Genomic DNA, 19,041 nt, shown 5'->3' with positions numbered 1-19,041 from the left:
ATACTCCTGGAAACGGAGGGGCCTTGTACAACCTCCTGCGACTGTCAAATCCAACACGACTGCAAAGAAGTTATTCATTTAGGATAGAAAAGGTTCATTGTGCGTAATCATTATTTATATATATGTCCATGCCGTTTTTTCTTCTTTGCGCGTGTAGACATTCAGTCCAAAATCCCTCAGCTAAAATGCACCAACCACAGCTTTAAAATGTTTTGTACCAGAGACAATTAAAAGAGTAAAGAACATTACATTTGCAATTCTGTGTTCTCTTGTATTCCCCAAAAGCTTTCACAAGAAAAATAAAACCTAATCTAAAAATGCCATTATCCTGATTGCAGCAGTAAATGCAACCTTATCTGTTATATAAATGTGAATATTGTTTTTACCTTGTATGCCCATGTAAGAAGTCTTAAGTTTTAAACTAATAAGGTAAATAAGTAAAATTTTTCTACATAAAAAAAAAAATCTCTTCAATCAGAAATGGCTGATACCATGAGGAAGAACTGCCTTCAGAGAAGGGAGCTTGTCAGAAAACATAATTGTGCAATACACTGTACATAAATATTTTACTCCACAAAAAAGACAAATGGTTAAATTAGGTAAGACCCAAAACAATAAGGCTTGACACAGAATGACACCCAGCAACTAAATATTTTAACAAACTTTATTTAAATAGATACAGTATGTATTGTCAGCATGAAGACTGTTTTGACTGCTAACTGATTGAGATCTGTAACAGTGTGCAAGAATAAATACAACTTATTTTACTGTACAATCAGTTTCTATATTAGACCATTTCTGTCTTACATTATGTGAAATACTGTGATTGCATTTAACACAGCTATTAAAATCCATATAACATCTGGATGAATAATAATGAGTTATTTCACAAATCTGCTTTATACAAGTAGGTTGTCTTATTGCATCTATGGCTTGGATTATAATAGGTGACTCGGACATAGCGGAATGTGTTAATGTGGTTCTAGTGGTTCAGCCTTGAGCCGCCTCCTCTTCGTCATCTTTCACCTATTAAAAATTAAAAAAAAAAAAACATTAAAAAGTAACACACACACACACACACACACACACACACACACACACACACACACACACACACACACACACACACACACACACACACACACACACACACACACACACACACACACACACACACACACACACACACACACACACACACACACACACACACACACACACACACACACACACACCTTTTAAACTGCAGTATGCATTAACATGACTGGATATTGCATTTTGTAGAGTTGCTTGCTCTTGAATCTCCATAATTTAATTTTAGCATTGATGAAAAAAGCACCAGCATGTTTCAATAGGTTTTAGACACAGGACAAGTGAACATATATTGTGTTTCACAAAATAAACAAACCTGCTCCACTGATTCAACTTCAGGTACGTAAAACTGCAGCATATTTTGGATACCACTCTTCAGAGTAACAATGGAACTAGGGCAACTGGTGCAGGAGCCCTGCAGCTTCAGTTTAACAATGCCATCCTCAAATCCCCGATACAGAACATCACCTCCATCCTCCTGTACTGTTGGCCTGGGGAGCAACAACATCCACATTTATGACTCAGGGAGAGAAAGACACAACTACAAATTAAAGCTGCAAGTAGCGATGAACAGGCCCTCGCGCGTGAAATTTTCACCAATAAAAGATCAAGTACTCAATACCGAGTCCGATGACATCAGAACATGGTTACAGCACTAGAGGCGCTGCCTCTGGTAATATATCGCTCCCAGCTCCAAAAACAAATTCTCGCAAGCTTACTGTCATATACAGATCAATAGCTCTCTGGAATTCTCTGCCTAAACATATCAAACAACCTGTAAATAACAAAATTACTTTCAAAAAACGTACCAAGAAATATCTCACCAGTTAAGAGAAGTATGTCCTCACATGTGGCTATGCCTGTCTGTTTATGTTGGTTTATTTGTTTGTACTCTGTGGATTATACTGTTCGTCCGTTGAGCATGTTCTGTGTCTGGTATACAATCAGCCTGTCTGATTGTCTTTGTTCTCTCTTGATTATTTTTAATTTGGCTCTATTTACTTTACTGTTTATCAGTATTACTCTTACATTTATGTTTTTATCATTTTAGGTCCATGCAGCCTGCTTAATTGTTTTTTTTAAATGTTTTTGTTGTCGTTGTCGTTGTTTTTTTTTTTTTTTTTTTTTTTTTTTTTTAAAATTGTATGACTGCACTGTACTGTATTTTTATGTTCAGGACCCCAGGAAGACTAGAGGCACATTTGTGTGCTTCTAATGGGGATCCTTAAATAAACTAAACTAAACCACCCATGACTCTTTATGTCAAACCATTCAAAAGTTATGGCAGAAAATAGGAACTATCAAATATGGACCAATCAGATGGAGGGGGTGCGTGCTTTTTGGCGTCTATCGTTGCCACGGTAACGCTTATGACTGAGAAAAGTAATGCATAGTCGCAGGATCGAGCCGCACATTTTGATGTATAACACACCTGGGTGCACGTTACGGTTCGGGCCGCATTAACGGCCGAAGACATGGTATAAATTGCGACAAAATTAAACAATTAATTCAAAATGGCCGACTTCCTGTTCGGTTTTAGCCATGGCGCCAAGAGACTTTTCTTTAAGTTGTGACATGATACAGGTGTGTACCGATTTTCGTGCATGTACGTCAAACTGTATTGTGGGGCTTGAGGCACAAAGTTTTCTAGGGGGCGCTGTTGAGCCATTAGGCCACGTCCATTAATGCAAACCATTAAATATCAAATTTTTCGCCAGGCCTGGCTTGCGTGCAAAATTTGGTAACTTTTGGGGCACGTTTAGGGGGGAAAAAAGGCCCACATTTCGTTGAGAAAAAAAAAAAAGAGAAAAAAAAACGAGGAAAACAATTCCTAAAAACATCTGATGTCAGAGTGCATATTCACAAAGTGTTACCTTATCCTAGTGTCCAGCAACTCTTTGATCATAGCAACCACTTCATCGTCATCATCTGAAGGAGCTGAAAGGAAAGTGGAGATTGGAGATTTTTGGCTCTCACTTTGGAAAACAATTCAACAAGTTCTGTTTGTTGTTGTTTGGTCTGCCCTGAATGGTGGACTGAAATACTGACCTGTATCTGCACTTGGTCTACTGTCCTCATTGACAATAGGAAGACCAGAGGTAAAGAAATCCATAATGGTTGCAAATACATCAGGTTTTATCACTTTCCATTCCACATTTTCACCAGACTAGATGAAAAGAAGGAAAAAATGTGTGTTATTTCAATTGATTATTTCATAGTGTTACAATGAGATTAAATGTGCTGGACAAAGTTTTACCTTTGTGACGGTGATAAAATCGGGGCCCAGGAAAACACTCTTCACTCCATCAATTCTAAACAGCTGTCTGGAAAAAACAACACAGAGCATTGATAAGATTTTAATATATATATACTCTAATCTAATCAAAAAGTCAATTTTTACTATACGTCAACAAAACATAACACACATAGATGAAAATAAATTAAAAAAAAAAAAAATCACATGGGAATATAGTCACCAAAAGTACCATAGCTACAATGATGTTTGTGCTTTTCTATTCCACATCAGTAAACTTGTCTTTAAGAAGTCATGCACCTGACTAAAGGTGAGCAGAATGCGTCACGAGGGCCAGCAAAATCCATGGTTCCCACTTCAAGAACAGTCCGACCAGGCAGAAACTTCAGACTGTTTGGATTTGGTGTGTCCTGTGTCTGCACAAACATAGTTCTTCCTGAAAGCAGACAAATACAAAGAACAAGAATGTAACACATGCTGTTGAGGAGCCGAAATGTCTTGTTATTGTACTTCATGTCCAGATAGAAGGTTTTCCCAAAACATTACGATCTTTAAAGTTAGCGAAACAGTGAAGTCTGAATGTGTTCATAAGGAAGCCAAATTTCCACATAATTAAGAAGCAACTGCACACTTTACTGTTTCTGAGAAGAGTTCTGCAGTAATACAGTACATTCAATGCTGAACATCTGAAGGCTCAAGCCCCACTTAAGCACATGATTGTAATACAAACCAGGAACAATCCAGAGGGGGTTTTGTGGCCATCTGTTTGAGACCCTGGTGGTTTGTGGGAGCCAGTGGAATCCACTGCTCTGACACCCACTGCCAGCAATCCTGAAATAGTACATATAAGAGATTAAAGAAGTTACTAAGCTGACAAATATATCAATGTATAAAAACAAATATCAAGTTACCAAGTTAATAATCTTTCATTTACGTTCTCCCCCCTTAAAGTGGCAATAATCGTCCTTTAAAATTAGTCTTTTGTGAAATGTTAACATAACATTACATGTAATACAATCTCAGGGGAGTTATTATACATTTCTGTATAAGGTTGGAACTATATCAGAATACAATGACTGAATGTGCACGTGGTCATTATTGTTGTGGAAAGGCCTATTCAATACTATAATATTTTCTTTCCCACTAGGTGAATATTTGGACTAAAACTGAGTCTGAGCCAAGACTTGAAAGATGAGCCAATTTCAATTTTAAACATTTGCATGCAAACGGGTCAGAACATACATCTTGATACAGAATGACATTGAACAAAGGGGAGCATAAGGATTTTAAAGCATAAATGATGATTCATCCTTGCGTTTCTGATAAACAGTTCATTGTAACGTCAGAGCTAATCTTTTAGGAACAAAGTATCAGTCTGCACACTGAACAAGCCAAGGCTAAATGGTCCTCGATGTAGTTTTGGTTTAATCCAGCAATTATACTACCCATTCAAGAAGCACGTGTTACTTCATGCTGGTCACATTTAGACATTTAACATTAGACGACTTTATGGTATGATAAACAACTGCATTAAATGCAACATATACAATAACAAAAGCTTGTAATAGATACATGCTGCATTCTCAAGTCATGAAAACAAATCATTACTATTACTGAGAAGAACAGAACAATATATTTAAGATATATTTCAAAGAGGTGAGTTTTGTTATGAAGTGCAGGTTAGTCTGTTTTTCCGCTTCATTACTACCAAATATACACATGTATGGGTCTAGAATGAAACAGACCCATTTGAAACTCATTTTGAGAAGCCTTAGACTAGAGTAATACAGTAGATTTAATCCTTCAAATGGACTGAATCTCTAAGACAATACCTAACTAAATTACTACAAACTGTAATTCACCAGAATGCTAATTCAACTAACACATAATTAAGTAACACAGAAAATGCAGTCAGAATCAATACTCAGCCTAATCAGGAATTAGTGAGTGTTTTGATTTTTGCTGAAGTATTAAGTAAGTAAGTGCGCAGTGAAGAGAGTACGTTTTTAACTTAATTTTTTTTAATTCTTTTGTACAGTAAACTTATTTCAGTTTGAACAGACGTGCTCTGTATATCATGTGTATATCACGTGAAATAAAAGACCTGACAAAGTGCGTCGTCTTTCCTCATGTTGATGGAAATAGTAACACTTGTCTGCCAATTAAAAACAGCTACACGCCAGCTCTCTACAGGTCGATGCATTCATACAAACGTTAAAAACGGCAAAGTTGGCGAACAATGCACGGTTACAACCAGCGAAAATGTGCACTTACGGCCGGGAAAGCCTTGCTGAGATTCCCAACAACCTGCTGACCTGCCTGTACGTCGCCATGATTGTTGTGGTTACTTAAAGAAGCCGGAAGTGGAGGAGACACTGGGCGGAAGTGACGTTTTATTTTGGTGCTGTTCGTGAAAATCCCCCCAACACGACAAACGCTACAACAGGCCAACAAAAAACACACATTTACACTAAAACAACAAAGAGAATGCCGAGTGGAAAAAACTTAAGGAGGAGAAGAGACTCGTCAGATGAGGAAGAGGAAGATGAAACAACCCACGAAGTTAGGTAAAGAAATCTAACCATTTGACTAGAGATGCTACCGCACTGTTCCGTGTTTCAAACGTGTAGACTCACATTATTGTTTGGAGTTATCTTTAACAAGATGCCCAGGCAGTGTGATTTAGTGCAGTGGTTCTCAACCTTTTTTCCTTGGAGCCCCCCCTACTTGTGTCTAAGACCAGCCAGGCCCCCTGACCCGCACGTACTAGCACCAAAAAGTGATTCGTTACAAATCTTTAATTGAACATTAATTATGTTTTTTTGATACATTTCTCTATGGTTTACCCTGTATATACATATGACTTTGTTTTTCTCACTTCATTTTGTATCACCAATGTATAAAAATATGAAGTAATAATAATAATAATAATAATAATAATAATAATAATAATAATAAAAAGTAATTGCAAGGACATAAAAATATTTCTGAAAATGTCTCTTAATATGAGAGCAAAAATGTTTTAACATTTTTCCTTTAACAACCTGTCGGAGTAGTAGTAGTATGATTAAATGTTGAATAATAATATAATAATACATTTTTAAGTTTTTATCATGCTAAATAACTTAGTATTTTAAAATGACCAAAATATCTAAGTGGGTTTATACAGACTTGGATTACAGTATTCCATTAGTTGTGTTATTATGATTTTTTATTTATTTAACATGCGCAATCATAATTTTTACAACTGCATATCCCCAAAGCAGACACAGTTTCGTGCCCCCCCAGAGATCTCTGGCCCGGACCCCAGGTTGGGAGACACTGCTTTAGTGCCTCTCTTTCTTTCTCATTTAGATCAAAAGTATTGGAGGCCAAAGAGCTGCAGAGTTTGAGGAAGCGTCAGACCGGAGTCAGGTAACATGAATCGATTTGTAGTTTCTCACCAACGCGCTGCATTCAGTGTAATGTGATAAATATTTACCTTTTTGTTCAGTGTGACTGCCTTATTGGTTGGAGAGAAGCTGCCGCCAGATGCTGAAATAGACGTAAGTTATGTTTTTAAACTGCAGTGTCTGCGATTGAGTCAAAACTTGTGTTTATTTAAGTGATCATCTCTGACAGAATGACCCATACAAACTGAAGACTGGGGGAGTTGTAGACATGAAGAAGGTGAAAGACAGGAATAGAGACATGTGAGTGAGCCTTAGACTGATTTCAAAGTTGTTACAAAATACAATATACGCTGCATGTTAGCTAATGCAACTTTAAGATTGTTTTATTTATTTTTACGGTGACCTTGTTTTAGTTTGAACAGATTTGCTCAAGTATAACTAATTGACAAACATGGTCCACAAACAGGACAGAAGAGGAAACAGACCTCAACCTGGGGACATCATTTTCAGCTGAGACTAACAGAAGAGACGAGGATGCAGACATGTAAGTGTGCTTCTTTATTTGTATACTCCTGTGTCATTTCCCAATCTCAGTGTTCAGGGGTCACATGCAAGTCAGACTTAAAGATGCTGCTGCTCTTTCTACCATAGACTACAGTCTATGATACATAGACTACATCCTGGTTGTCTGAAATCTTCCTGCAAAAACCGAAGAATATAAAACCTTCTTATACACATTATCAGTGCTTATTGTTAAGTCCAGTCCAGTTTGTTGTTTCCTATTCAGGTGCAAACCCGATCATCTACAGTTTTTATGAAATCTAACCTCCTCACGCATGAGATTGATATACCACAGATTTTTTTTAGGTTCCTGAAATGTATCGCAGTGTCCTTGGTTTTGGTGACAGCTGACATGGTTAGTTAATAGAGTCATATGGTACTGTTTTTACAAAATTGATCACCACTTTATGGAATCTTGATCATCTCTCAGACACCCTACAACTGCTGTCATTAGACACTTTATGAAGGTTGCATAAATTAAAAGTTTGAACGGGAGTGGAGACAGAACTGTCCCCTAGTGTGCTCCAACATGTCAGTCAGGGAGCTCCCCAGTAAGGCCTATCAGACAAATATTCAGCGACCCAGAAGATGTTGCATGTACTGAGACCCACCCAGAGCTTCTTACTCAGCATCCGAGGCTGGATGGTATGAAAAAGCACTGTATGAAATGAAATAACATAAACATGGTTGTCACAGTGTTACAACTACCATCAATGTCAAAATTAGCCCTCTGCAGCAGATAGATTACAGCATCTTCCAACACCGAAAGAGACAGATAAATAAACTGAACAAAATTAAGAACAGGTTTTCCGTGGGTCAGAACCCTGTATGTATGTATGTATGTATGTATGTATGTATGTATGTATGTATGTATGTATGTATGTATGTATGTATGTATGTATGTATGTATGTATGTATGTATGTATGTATGTATGTATGTATGTATGTATGTATGTATGTATGTATGTGTGTGTGTGTGTGTGTGTGTGTGTGTGTGTGTGTGTGTGTGTATATATAGTTTAAAAGTTTAATAGTTTTGACACGTTGGGAATTGAATTTAAAAAAAAAAGTCTGTGCTCTGTCAATTGAAGCATAAAGATGTATAGCCAGAGGAATAATTGTCTCATATTATCAATTCTTGAATTTCTCCTAGGATGAAATACATTGAGACCGAGTTAAAAAAGAAGAAGGGCTTGGTGGAGGCAGAGGAGCAGAGGGTGAAGGTGAAGAATGCAGAGGATCATCTTTATGAACTGCCCGAAAACATCCGAGTAAACTCTGCCAAGAAGACAGAGGAGATGTTGTCCAATCAAATGCTGAGTGGGATTCCTGAAGTTGATCTTGGAATTGAGTATGTCCATAAAATTCACTAAAATCATTTAATTTAAAAAAAAATATTTTTTAAATCTTTCATCTCATTTATTTTATATTTTTACCTTTTGCAAGTGCAAAGATAAAAAACATCATCCAGACGGAGGACGCAAAAGCCAAGCTTCTGGCAGAACAAAGGAACAAGAAAAAAGACCACGGCACATCATTTGTTCCCACAAACATTGCTGTTAATTACGTCCAACATAACCGCTGTGAGTTCAGGAACTCTGTACTTATTGGGGTGTAGACATCATGATCTCTCCTAAAGGTAATCAGGGTTGAATGTCTTTATAACTTTGTTAATTTCTCCTCTCAGTCTATCATGAGGACGTGAACGCACCACAGAGGCACCACCGGCATAGAGAAGAGCCCAAACCAAGACCACTACGCGTGGGTGACACAGAGAAACCAGGTCCAGAGGGTACGTAACTTCACTGCTGCAGCGAGTTGAACGCACCATTCTGTAACAGTTTTATATCTCAGACTTCAGATAACTGATATAATCACTGTGGTAGCCACAACCTGCTGAATCCCCAATTTTATTTTCATATAAAACTGATGACATGAGTCTTAGATATTACTTTCCTACATGATTGCAAGCACCCCCCCCTCCCCCCGGCTAATGTAGCAAAATAAGTAGGTTATATCACAAATACCATCTTTAAATATTAAAGGTTGAAATTGTTGTAAAAGTTTGAAATTGTCAACTTGTTTACCTTTTTTAAGCGACTCGAGACATGTACTATGCTTTCGCTGTACTCATTATCCAGGTTGTTTTGCAGTAGGGCTGTTCGATTAATCGATTTTAAATCGTAATCGCGATTATGTAATTAGAACGATGTTAAAATGTGAAAATCGTAAAATCGATTTTTCACTTTTTTTTTTTTTTTAACTTGTCTGCACACATATTGATTGATACCATATTAATGATTGATGGAAATACCTCTCAATACCTGCGACAAGTGCCCCATGGGAGAGGCTCTTTAGTGTAGGAGGGGGCGTTGGAACATGCCACCGGTAGACCGGCTCGTGTTCCTTGCAAAAAACTTGCAAATGTGAACAGCAAATGTAATGACTGACATTACACACCTCTACCTCCTTCATGGGTTGCATTATTATTTAGCATGCAAAGACCCAGTTCAGTTTAATTAGAAAATGTCTTGTTTTATTTAATTGGAAATATAACTTACTGTATGTTTGCAAGTGCTGATTTGCTGATTTTTTTTTCAGAGATAAAACTTTATATTTTATTATATTTTTTAAAACTGTTTTTCAACTTATTTTACAGAGTTTTGCACTTTATTCGTTCATTTTTGGTTTAATAAGAGCAAAGTTTGCACTTAAAGCCCAATGGGGCAAATGTTCAATAAAAAAACAGCATATTTGAAATAATTTCTTTGCCTTTTGTCAATTCACAAAATAATCGTAATCGTAATCGAAAATCGGATTTTGAGAGAAAAAAAATCGAGATTTTATTTTTGGGCAAAATCGAACAGCCCTATTTTGCAGCATTTTCACACAATTCTTATGAGATCAGAAATAATATTAATGAAACCCTCTTTAATTATCCACAGCTCCATCACCACCCAACTACCGGAAACGTCCAAACAACGAGAAGGCCACAGATGACTACCACTATGAGAAGTTCAAGAAGATGAACCGAAGATATTAACAAGTTAAATCAGTGGTGTTTTTTTTTTTTTTTTTTTTTAGAATTACTCAACAGTTGTTAACAACATTGTACCATGTAATTAATGTATAAAGCTTACCGTGGTTATGCATTTATATTACAGTTGCTGTGTTTATTTCGTAATGCTCTCTTACAAAATTTGACTTTGTCTGGTCCACATGATTCTATAATTAAATTTGTGTCAAACAATACAGGGATTAAATGGAAATGACTCGGGGTGGGTGTCTCGGAGACATGTCTTCTGTGATTGGTTTACACTTTCTGAATGCTACAGTTGGATTATTGTATACTCTTATTTGACACACAAAATGGATTATGGGTTTAGGATTAAGCGGGTATAGAAGATGAAATTAAAATAAACTTTGTAGGGTCAAGCTTTTTAGAAATTCATTTTCAGATTTTTTTTTTAGTGCATCATTTCACCATCAGACCTTTTTCCCCCTCTTAATACACCTTCTTCTGTGGAAACTAATATTTTAAAACCATTTGCATTTTCATCTAGGGGTGTTAAATTATGAAATTACAAGTGCTTTAAAGTTATGGAACCAGAAAGATGTTACTTAACCAGCTCTGAGCTTAACTGATCAATTAAGATGTAGTGGAAAGCATTTAATACTTTATCAGTTTCCCTACAGTTTAATGTAAAAAAAAAAAAAAACAACAAAAAAATCCAAATATCTCAGATGACCAGCATAATTTATCAGACTCATCCAGTGTGACAGATACAGAGTGATACTCATGTAAATCAGTCCATTTTAACTTTTAGCTCAAGCTTGGTTTATGATTTTCAGAAATACATTTCATTGTAAAAATAGAAAACAGCTTTGATTTGATATTGGGAGTGTAAATGTCTTACAAAAGCAGTATTTTGCAACTTATCTGAGTATATACAACTGTGATCAGTGCATATGAAAGGAAAATAAATACAGTGTAAATGTGTTTAAAAACAAACCTTTGAAAGTTGCATGCATTTTTCTGAGTGACTGCCATTTTTACAATTAATCTAAAACAAGGGGAATGTTATTGAAGGTTAGGTTTAAGGGCTGATATCATTCCTAAGTTTCCAGGTGCTCTTGTTCAGTCCACTTCAAATAAAATCCAGCTTTAAATTCAAGTCTGATTTAATGCTACTTAGCAAGGTGTAATGCAAACAAAACTATCCAATCATAAATGTCTAAACAGGGCTGAGTGTGCTGTGTTCTAGTCCTGCGTCCTTGCTTCTCCCGTCACGGTTTCTCCATGGAGGCAGTCCCATGTCCGTTGAGGTGCTGCGTGTTTGCTTCCTGTGAAGGCGGTCCATCAAGTTCCTCTCGGTCACCCGGAGTCGTACTGCCACTGCTGTCTGGGGAAGCCCAACTGTCCCGCCAGCGGTAGGCCTCACACAGAGGCAAGTCAGTGCTGTCCCACTGACAGTAGCTTTGCAGAGCAGAAACCAGCAGGAGGCAAAGAATTAGCACAGCGCAGGAAGAGAGGAGCAGACAAGAGCAGCAGGTCAGAATAAAGACACTCCAACACATAGAAGAGCACGTAAAAGCACGCTAGAAGCTCAGCGGTTATGCAGAAGCACAGTAACAACACAAAATGGATTTTGATGCAAATGCTCTGAGGTATGATTGAATAATTCTTGATTTAAGATCAGTAAAAGGATGGAATTAGTCACTGAGGGAGAAGAAAACAGATTGAATGCAGTGAGGAAGGCAGGTCCACACCCAGCATGCTCCAGAAATATCACATTATTCCTCAAAGAAAATAAGACAAACTGCTGCAGAATTTTGTTTCTACTTTATTTCTTAACCATTTAAGAGTCTACCGGAACAGCTGAGAGAAACATACATCTTCACTATGTGACTGACTCTGCTTACGTAACAGATTGTAGTTGCTGGGACGGAATCAACAAAATTACGTTTATTTCCCTTTAAGAAAAAAAAAAAAGTTTTCTATGGATTTGACATGATCAAATAAATAACATTAAGACCTCAGGGTTTAATTGTACAATCCATCTCTAAAATCTAGCATATAGGTCAAGGTTCTGTTTAGGATTTAAATATTACATATACTGTGATGGACTGGCACCTGTCCAGTGTGTACCTGCCTCTCACCTGATGACGGCTTGGGCTGGCTCCTGCCACCCCAATCCTGAACATAATGAGGTGAGTACAGATACAGATGGATAGATATTACATATAAATACTCTAGATTATGCAGTGACACAAAAACAATTCTTACATTGTTTTAGTTCTTTTAAATCTTTCAGTATATGTCAATTTTACAAAAATCTTTGTGCTGCAATTCCTAGAAGCCCATTATCCACCCATAGATGAGACAGGTAATTGAGTGTTTAAAATTCAAGGGACTTACTAACATTTAAATATTTTTGCTGTAAACAGACAAGAAGGCCTAATTTCTGACACTTATAAAACAAGATTCTTTGTTATGAAAAGGAGTAAAACTGTTAAAATGTCTCAAATCCATTGGCTGCTGCAGAGCAGAAAACCACAACATCTATGATTAACACCAAATCATATGGTTCAGATGTGTGAAATCCATCCTTTTACAAAAAAAAATGCAATAAACGTCAATGATTTAAAAAGAAATACTGACATGTAGTTTAAGAGCTGTATATGCTGACGGAGCAGATATTTAGTGGCATGTCCCTTCAAGACAGTAACAATGTAAAGGCACTTTGTGAGATAAAGCCCAGCACAATGACCCTCAGCAATGATTTGTGTTGAAGAATGAATCTGTTCAGATTTCACAATGAAAAATTAGATTGAAACAAAAGTTGTTAAGCAGAGATGCGGGAGCGTAACCTTCCCTCAGCAGTGGATGGTAAATAGTGAGACAGTACTTGGTGCTGGGCATGGAACAACAAAAAGGCGGCGGGATGGGGCGAGTATGAACCTATTTGTACCTGGACGAGTAATATTCTTCCTCTAGCTCATACAGGTCAACGGCGATCTCATCCCGGAGCGACATGAGCTTTTTGTCACAGTCTTCCTGTAGCGAGCGTAGCTGCTGGTTCTGAAGACTAATGGCGTCGTTGACAGAGGGGAAGTCGTTCAGAATCAGGAACTGCTTCAGATCCGACACCAGTTTCATGAGGGATTCACCAGCCCGAACCTAAACATAACGGCACAGAGGACAAGAATCTGGATTACAAAGGGAGGATGGCCAATTTTCCCATTTAACATTCAAGGGGGGTTATTTAATGAAGAATTATTCTGCCCTTTTTCAGTAGTGGGCATAATTTCCTGAGGTATTATCCAAATGCCTGAGACATGTGTCCATTTAAAAGGTGGAGGAGTCATCACAAAACAGCAGGTAGGGTTTGACGTTTTGTTCCTCAGAACAAGACATGGCTGATGGATCATCATAGCTAGAAAAGCAACCGTTAATGGTAGTTTCTTCTGGGTCATGTAAACCTGACCAATTAAATATCAAAATCAAATTTTGTCCTGTGACCCCTTTTTCCATTTTGTAATTTTCATCTGAGCCTAAAATTGAAAGTCTGAAAAAACAAACACCTTTTCATTTTTTGGTATCTGATTCAAAGACAAGTAACAAAATAACCTGTCACTTTTTCCAATTGGGAATTTTTGACTGTCAGTTGAAAATGGAAAGAACATATCGTACACCCAGTGTAGCGTGTGTTAGACCAGCTGGCCAATGTGACCACGGTTTTGGATATGCCTCTTTGGAATTTGGTCTGTACTACCAATTTCAGAGGTACAATAGTTGCCAAGAGCTGACACTTGAGGTAACCGAGACAATTTTACTCTGTGCTGGGTCTGTGATGTCACAGTAAATCTAAACCAATCCCTTAACCAGACCACTTAGGTCGCATGCACGTGCACCCAAAAGCCGAAAATGGCGTGCGCAAAAAAAAAATCCGGATTTATAAAACCGTGTGCACGCACATCTACACGCAATGTTCATTTTCTAAATCACATTCCAGCTGGAAGGTTGCGCATGTGAATTCGCCTCATATCCCGCCCTCTACTCGCCCACTTTTTACCAAGAATGGTCAATGCAAAGCACCTGGCGACTGTATTTGCATATAAATGAGCCTGCTGAGCATGCGCAGCGGCTGCCTGCAGCCTGTTTCTGCTGTGCGTCGGGATGGATGAGACATATCGAGCCGGTGTTCTGCCAAGGTGTCCTACCTCGGCATAAAATACTACCATACGATCCCTGTTTCTTTTATCTCAGTTTCTTTTTTTCAAAGGCTTTTTCATGCAAATAAACGATTTAACAGCAGGAAGTCAGAATGTGCTTCCACATAGATCTATGTGTACCACGCTTCGGCGGAAGAAAAAAAAAACACGTCAGTTCACACTTCCACATAGACATCAACATTTATCTATGTGGAAGCGTGATCTGACGTTTTTTTTTCTTCCGTATCATTAGATACGACGAAATGAGGGCCTTTTTGCCCCCCCTAAACGTGCCCCAAAAGTCACCAAATTTTGCACGCAAGCCAGCCCTGGCAAACATGTGATATTTAAGGGTTTGCATTAATGGACGTGGCCTAATGGCTCAACAGCGCCCCTTAGAAAACTTCGTGCCTCAAGCCCCAAAATACGGTTTGACATATATGCACGAAAATCGGTACACACCTGTATCATGTCGCAACTTAAAGAAAAGTCTCTTGGCGCCATGGCCGAAACCGAACAGGAAGTCGACCATTTTGAATTAATCGTGTAATTTTGGCACAATTTATGCCATTTCTTCGGCCGTTAATGCAGCCCGAACCGTAACGTGCACCCAGGTGTGTTATACATCAAAATGTGCGTCTCGATCCTGCAACGACGCGCATTCCTTTTCTCAGTCAAAAGCGTTACCGTGGCAACGATAGACGCCAAAAAGCGCACTCCCCTTTCATTTGGTTGGTCTATATTTGATAGTTCCTACTTTCTGCTATAACGTTTGAATGGTTTGACATAAAGACTCGTGGGTGGTGTCATTGGACTCGGTATTGAGTACTTGACCTTCATTGGCATGAATTAGCCCCGCCCCTTCTTCTGATTGGTCGATATGTGATAGTTCCTATTTCCAGCAATAACTTTTGAATGGTTTGACATAAAGACTCGTGGGTGGTGTCATCAGACTTAGTTTTGAGTCCTTGACTTTTATTGGTGAAAATTGTACGTGCGAGGGCCCGTTCATCGCTGCGTGCAGCTTTAATTTTATTTGTTATTTACTGTTTAATTGTGTCTTGCCGCTTTAAATGTTGATGTAAAGCACTTTGAATTACCTTGTGTTATGAATTGTGCTATACAAATAAACTTGCCTTGCCTTAACAACAGTTTCAAGCTTAGACGGTTTTGTAGTCAATGTTTAGTTTTTTTTAGTTGGTAGTCACTTCAGACAACCGAATATATTCACCCAAGCTCTAAATTAATAAATATATAAAAATAATAATAGTATATGTCCCCCCCACTGATTGGCAGAGTTGTCAAGCAACGAAGTACAAATACTTCGTTACCTTACTTAAGTAGAAATTTTGATTATCTATACTTCACTGGAGTAATTATTTTTCAGACGACTTTTTACTTTTACTCCTTACATTTTCACGCAATTATCTGTACTTTTTACTCCTTACATTTTAAAAACAGCCTCGTTACTCTATTTCATTTCGGCCTTTAAAAAAAAACTATCCAGTTAAATTGCTCCATCCGGATAGAGTGAATTTGGTTGTTTCAGATGTTCTTGTCCAGTTTTGTTCTTACATCCGTTCCCTCAGATTCCTGCAACTAAACTTGGATGTACATTCCAATAAAGGTTAGGATAAATGATAACATGCCTCTGAAGTTTGACTTTTTGCACCATTACAATACTTATAGGCAACTAGTCATCATATCTCCTGCTCTCTGAAACACGTGTTAATTCTCAATAGTACACATATATGGTTCTTTAATATATTTGCATTATACTAAGATGCATTCATTTTCAATGGCTTTTGTCCTTAATGGCTTTTTTCCCCCTTACATTACTTTTATACTTTGAAACCAGTACTTTTATACTTTTACTTGAGTAAAAAAACTTGAGTTGATACTTAAACTTCTACAGGAGTATTTTTAAACTCTAGTATCTATACTTCTACCTGAGTAATGAATGTGAATACTTTTGACACCTCTGACAATACTTACAATGTTGGCTGCTCTGACGTGCATCTCGTAATGGTCCTGCTCTGCTTGGGCTGCTCGGGATACCTGCGTTTCCTCCTCTATCTGGATACATACATATATATTTAAAAAGAAAGGAAAACAGTCTTAACTTAAGCATATTTTAATGTGGCGTAAAGAAGAGAGAAGGATGTTGCAGCCAGTTCACCTTGGCCGTCTTGATGATTTCAGTGAAGTTGTCCATGATGGACTTGATGTCGTCCTTCAGCCTCTTGTTGTAGTTCTGCAGCAGAGACTCTTTGCTCTGAGAGAGGACTCTCTGGGAGGCCATGGCGCTCACAGGACACGAAGATCAACACCACACCTGCACAAATTCAGTCTAAACACAGAGAAACAACTCACATGACGATGAAATACTTATTTATCCATGGAAACCAGCTAGCAGAAAAAGCTAGTGCTCCCTGAACAAATCTCAAATTTATTTATTTTTAATGTATACGACTACATTTATACCTTTATGGTAGATTCCACGGTGGTTGTTATTGGCTTCTTATCGCATATTCAATAATATAAAACATATAAAGCGACTTCTTCTTCTTCTTCTTTGTGTTTTTTGGCGGATTGCAATACATTTATGGTTCTGCGTTACACCAACGCAGAGCCTACGGCGTAGGGTACGCGGAACGGGCGTACCCTACGCCGTCGTTTTAACGCAGAACCATAATTCAGGCTAAAAGCGACTGCTGAGCCTCGTCTTCTTCTATGGTGGATCGTGGTCGTTCCAGTGGCTCGATACCGCCACCTCCTTGACTTTGAGTGGTAATTCATATCTGATGTGATCGTCTTTGCCGCCCTCCAGAGACAAGTTGATTTTTTGATATTTTTTTATTGATATTTTTATTCACATGGTTTTGTGCAAGTTCATATTTCTCATGAACTAGAATAGTTCACGTTCATAGTTCAGTGAATGGGGGTAGGGCTAAATAAGTTTACACTTCTTCCTACTCCTTTTTTGGCACATGTAATTCAAGTTAGCAAGTTTTAAAGGATGAAATTCCTTGTTTTGTTTTGTTGTTGTTTTCTTAAACTTCTCATGAAATGTTGTTTCTTTTTTTTTTACATGTACAAAAATAAAATAAATCAAATAAAAAAAAAATTGAATTTGAACTAGTTCAAATTCTGTTCATTTCAATATTTTTAGGTGAGAAGTAGGCTACGAATGAAACGCCACCCTATCCTAAAACTTTTCACTGTATACAATCATGTATTTTCCTAGTGGCTTTTCAACTTTATTCGGAGGCTATAAATCTCCAACAATGTAGTCCATTATCAATGTGTCTACTACCTGTTGCTGGGAAATCAACCCCCTGAAGGCAGCAGGCAGTGCGACTTGGGTTGTTTGGGGCCGTTGGGGGTCTTCTTGGCTTTTCCTGATGACTTTTCAGTGTTCATGCATAACACTGTTCATACATTTATTTTCCTGAAGGCTGCTTCACATTTTTTTTTTTTTACCTTGTCTGCACACATATTAATGGTTAATACCTCCTTTTCTCTTTTTTTGTGCATGTTTGCAGGCCGGAGCCTCGGGAGCTGCGTTCTGGCCTGCGTTCCCGGTCCGCCCCCACCCCCATCCCCGGTCATCCCGTTGCTGCTTCCACCTGCCTACATGGATGTCTGCTGTGTGCTGCTGACGTCCCCCCCCCTCCCCCTCTGGTCATCCCGCTGCTGCTTCCACCTGCCTGCTGTGTGCTGCTGACGTCCCCGACTCCCCCACTCTGGCCTTCGGCAGGAGGGTCCCCCCTTATGAGCCTGGTCCTGCTCAAGGTTTCTTCCCTCCTAAAGGGGAGTTTTTCCTTGCCACTGTTTGGCTTAAGGCTTTTCTCCCACTATGGGAGTTTTTACCTGCTATTGTTTATGTAATAATTGCTCGGGGGATTATATTTATATTTATGATTATATTTATGTTTATGTTCATGTTCTGGATCTCTGGAAAGCGTCTAGAGACAACATCTGTTGTATTAGACGCTATATAAATAAAATTGAATTGAAAATTGAATTGAATACCATGCTGGTAAGAACCTAAGGCATAATATATGTGCAATGTTATTATATTTAATACATATGCAAAAAAACAAAAAACAGAACAGACACAAAACACAAAACCGGCACGGAACCGGCAGAAACACGAGCAGCAACCGTCCCAAGTCTCGAGATCCAATCACAATCTAAACTAAGCTACCGCGATTAACTAACCCCAAAAACTACAGAGCCAGCATGCAGGTGAACGAGCCGATGTGTGTGTGTGTGTGTGTGTGTGTGTGTGTGTGTGTGTGTGTGTGTGTGTGGCTATGTGTGTGTGTGGCTATGTGTGTGTATGTATATGTCTGTGTGGCTGTGTGTGTGTATGTGTATGGGTATGTATGTATGTATGTGTGTATGTGTGTGTAGTAATCCTATCAAAGCTCCACCTGAAGTGTATCTATAGTGGAGGAGGCGTGGGCGCAACCCCGCCACCCATCAGACCAGAGGCCGACAGGAAGAACCCGGAACCCAGGC

The 19,041-nt window shown here is 38.3% G+C and overlaps 3 protein-coding genes across 3 annotated transcripts; 1 reads left to right on the top strand and 2 right to left on the bottom strand.

The window, feature by feature from the left end:
- Positions 1-646: 646 nt before the first annotated feature.
- Positions 647-5,721, bottom strand: nfu1 (NFU1 iron-sulfur cluster scaffold homolog (S. cerevisiae)). The gene is made up of 8 exons (XM_061728887.1): positions 5,621-5,721; positions 4,077-4,177; positions 3,647-3,782; positions 3,350-3,416; positions 3,142-3,259; positions 2,967-3,030; positions 1,409-1,583; positions 647-1,026 (listed from the first exon to the last, which is right to left on the bottom strand). The coding sequence occupies exons 1-8, from the start codon at positions 5,677-5,679 to the stop codon at positions 991-993; spliced, it is 756 nt and encodes a 251-aa protein (XP_061584871.1). The 5' UTR covers positions 5,680-5,721; the 3' UTR covers positions 647-990.
- A 13-nt stretch (positions 5,722-5,734) lies between these two features.
- Positions 5,735-10,568, top strand: c9h9orf78 (chromosome 9 C9orf78 homolog). The gene is made up of 9 exons (XM_061728886.1): positions 5,735-5,913; positions 6,701-6,760; positions 6,840-6,891; positions 6,968-7,038; positions 7,205-7,282; positions 8,453-8,650; positions 8,746-8,882; positions 8,987-9,091; positions 10,245-10,568. The coding sequence occupies exons 1-9, from the start codon at positions 5,834-5,836 to the stop codon at positions 10,340-10,342; spliced, it is 879 nt and encodes a 292-aa protein (XP_061584870.1). The 5' UTR covers positions 5,735-5,833; the 3' UTR covers positions 10,343-10,568.
- Positions 10,569-10,783: 215 nt separating this feature from the next.
- med22 (mediator complex subunit 22) lies at positions 10,784-17,099 on the bottom strand. The gene is made up of 5 exons (XM_061728888.1): positions 16,999-17,099; positions 16,694-16,864; positions 16,510-16,590; positions 13,272-13,480; positions 10,784-11,776 (listed from the first exon to the last, which is right to left on the bottom strand). Exons 2-5 carry the CDS (start codon positions 16,814-16,816, stop codon positions 11,587-11,589), a joined length of 603 nt encoding a protein of 200 aa, XP_061584872.1. The 5' UTR covers positions 16,817-16,864; positions 16,999-17,099; the 3' UTR covers positions 10,784-11,586.
- Between the last annotated feature and the right edge of the window lie 1,942 nt (positions 17,100-19,041).

This window comes from Cololabis saira, chromosome 9 (genome assembly GCF_033807715.1).
Source record: "Cololabis saira isolate AMF1-May2022 chromosome 9, fColSai1.1, whole genome shotgun sequence".
NCBI lineage: Eukaryota > Metazoa > Chordata > Actinopteri > Beloniformes > Belonidae > Cololabis > Cololabis saira.
Note: the sequence above shows the minus strand (reverse complement) of the source record. Positions and strands in the feature narration are given on the sequence as shown.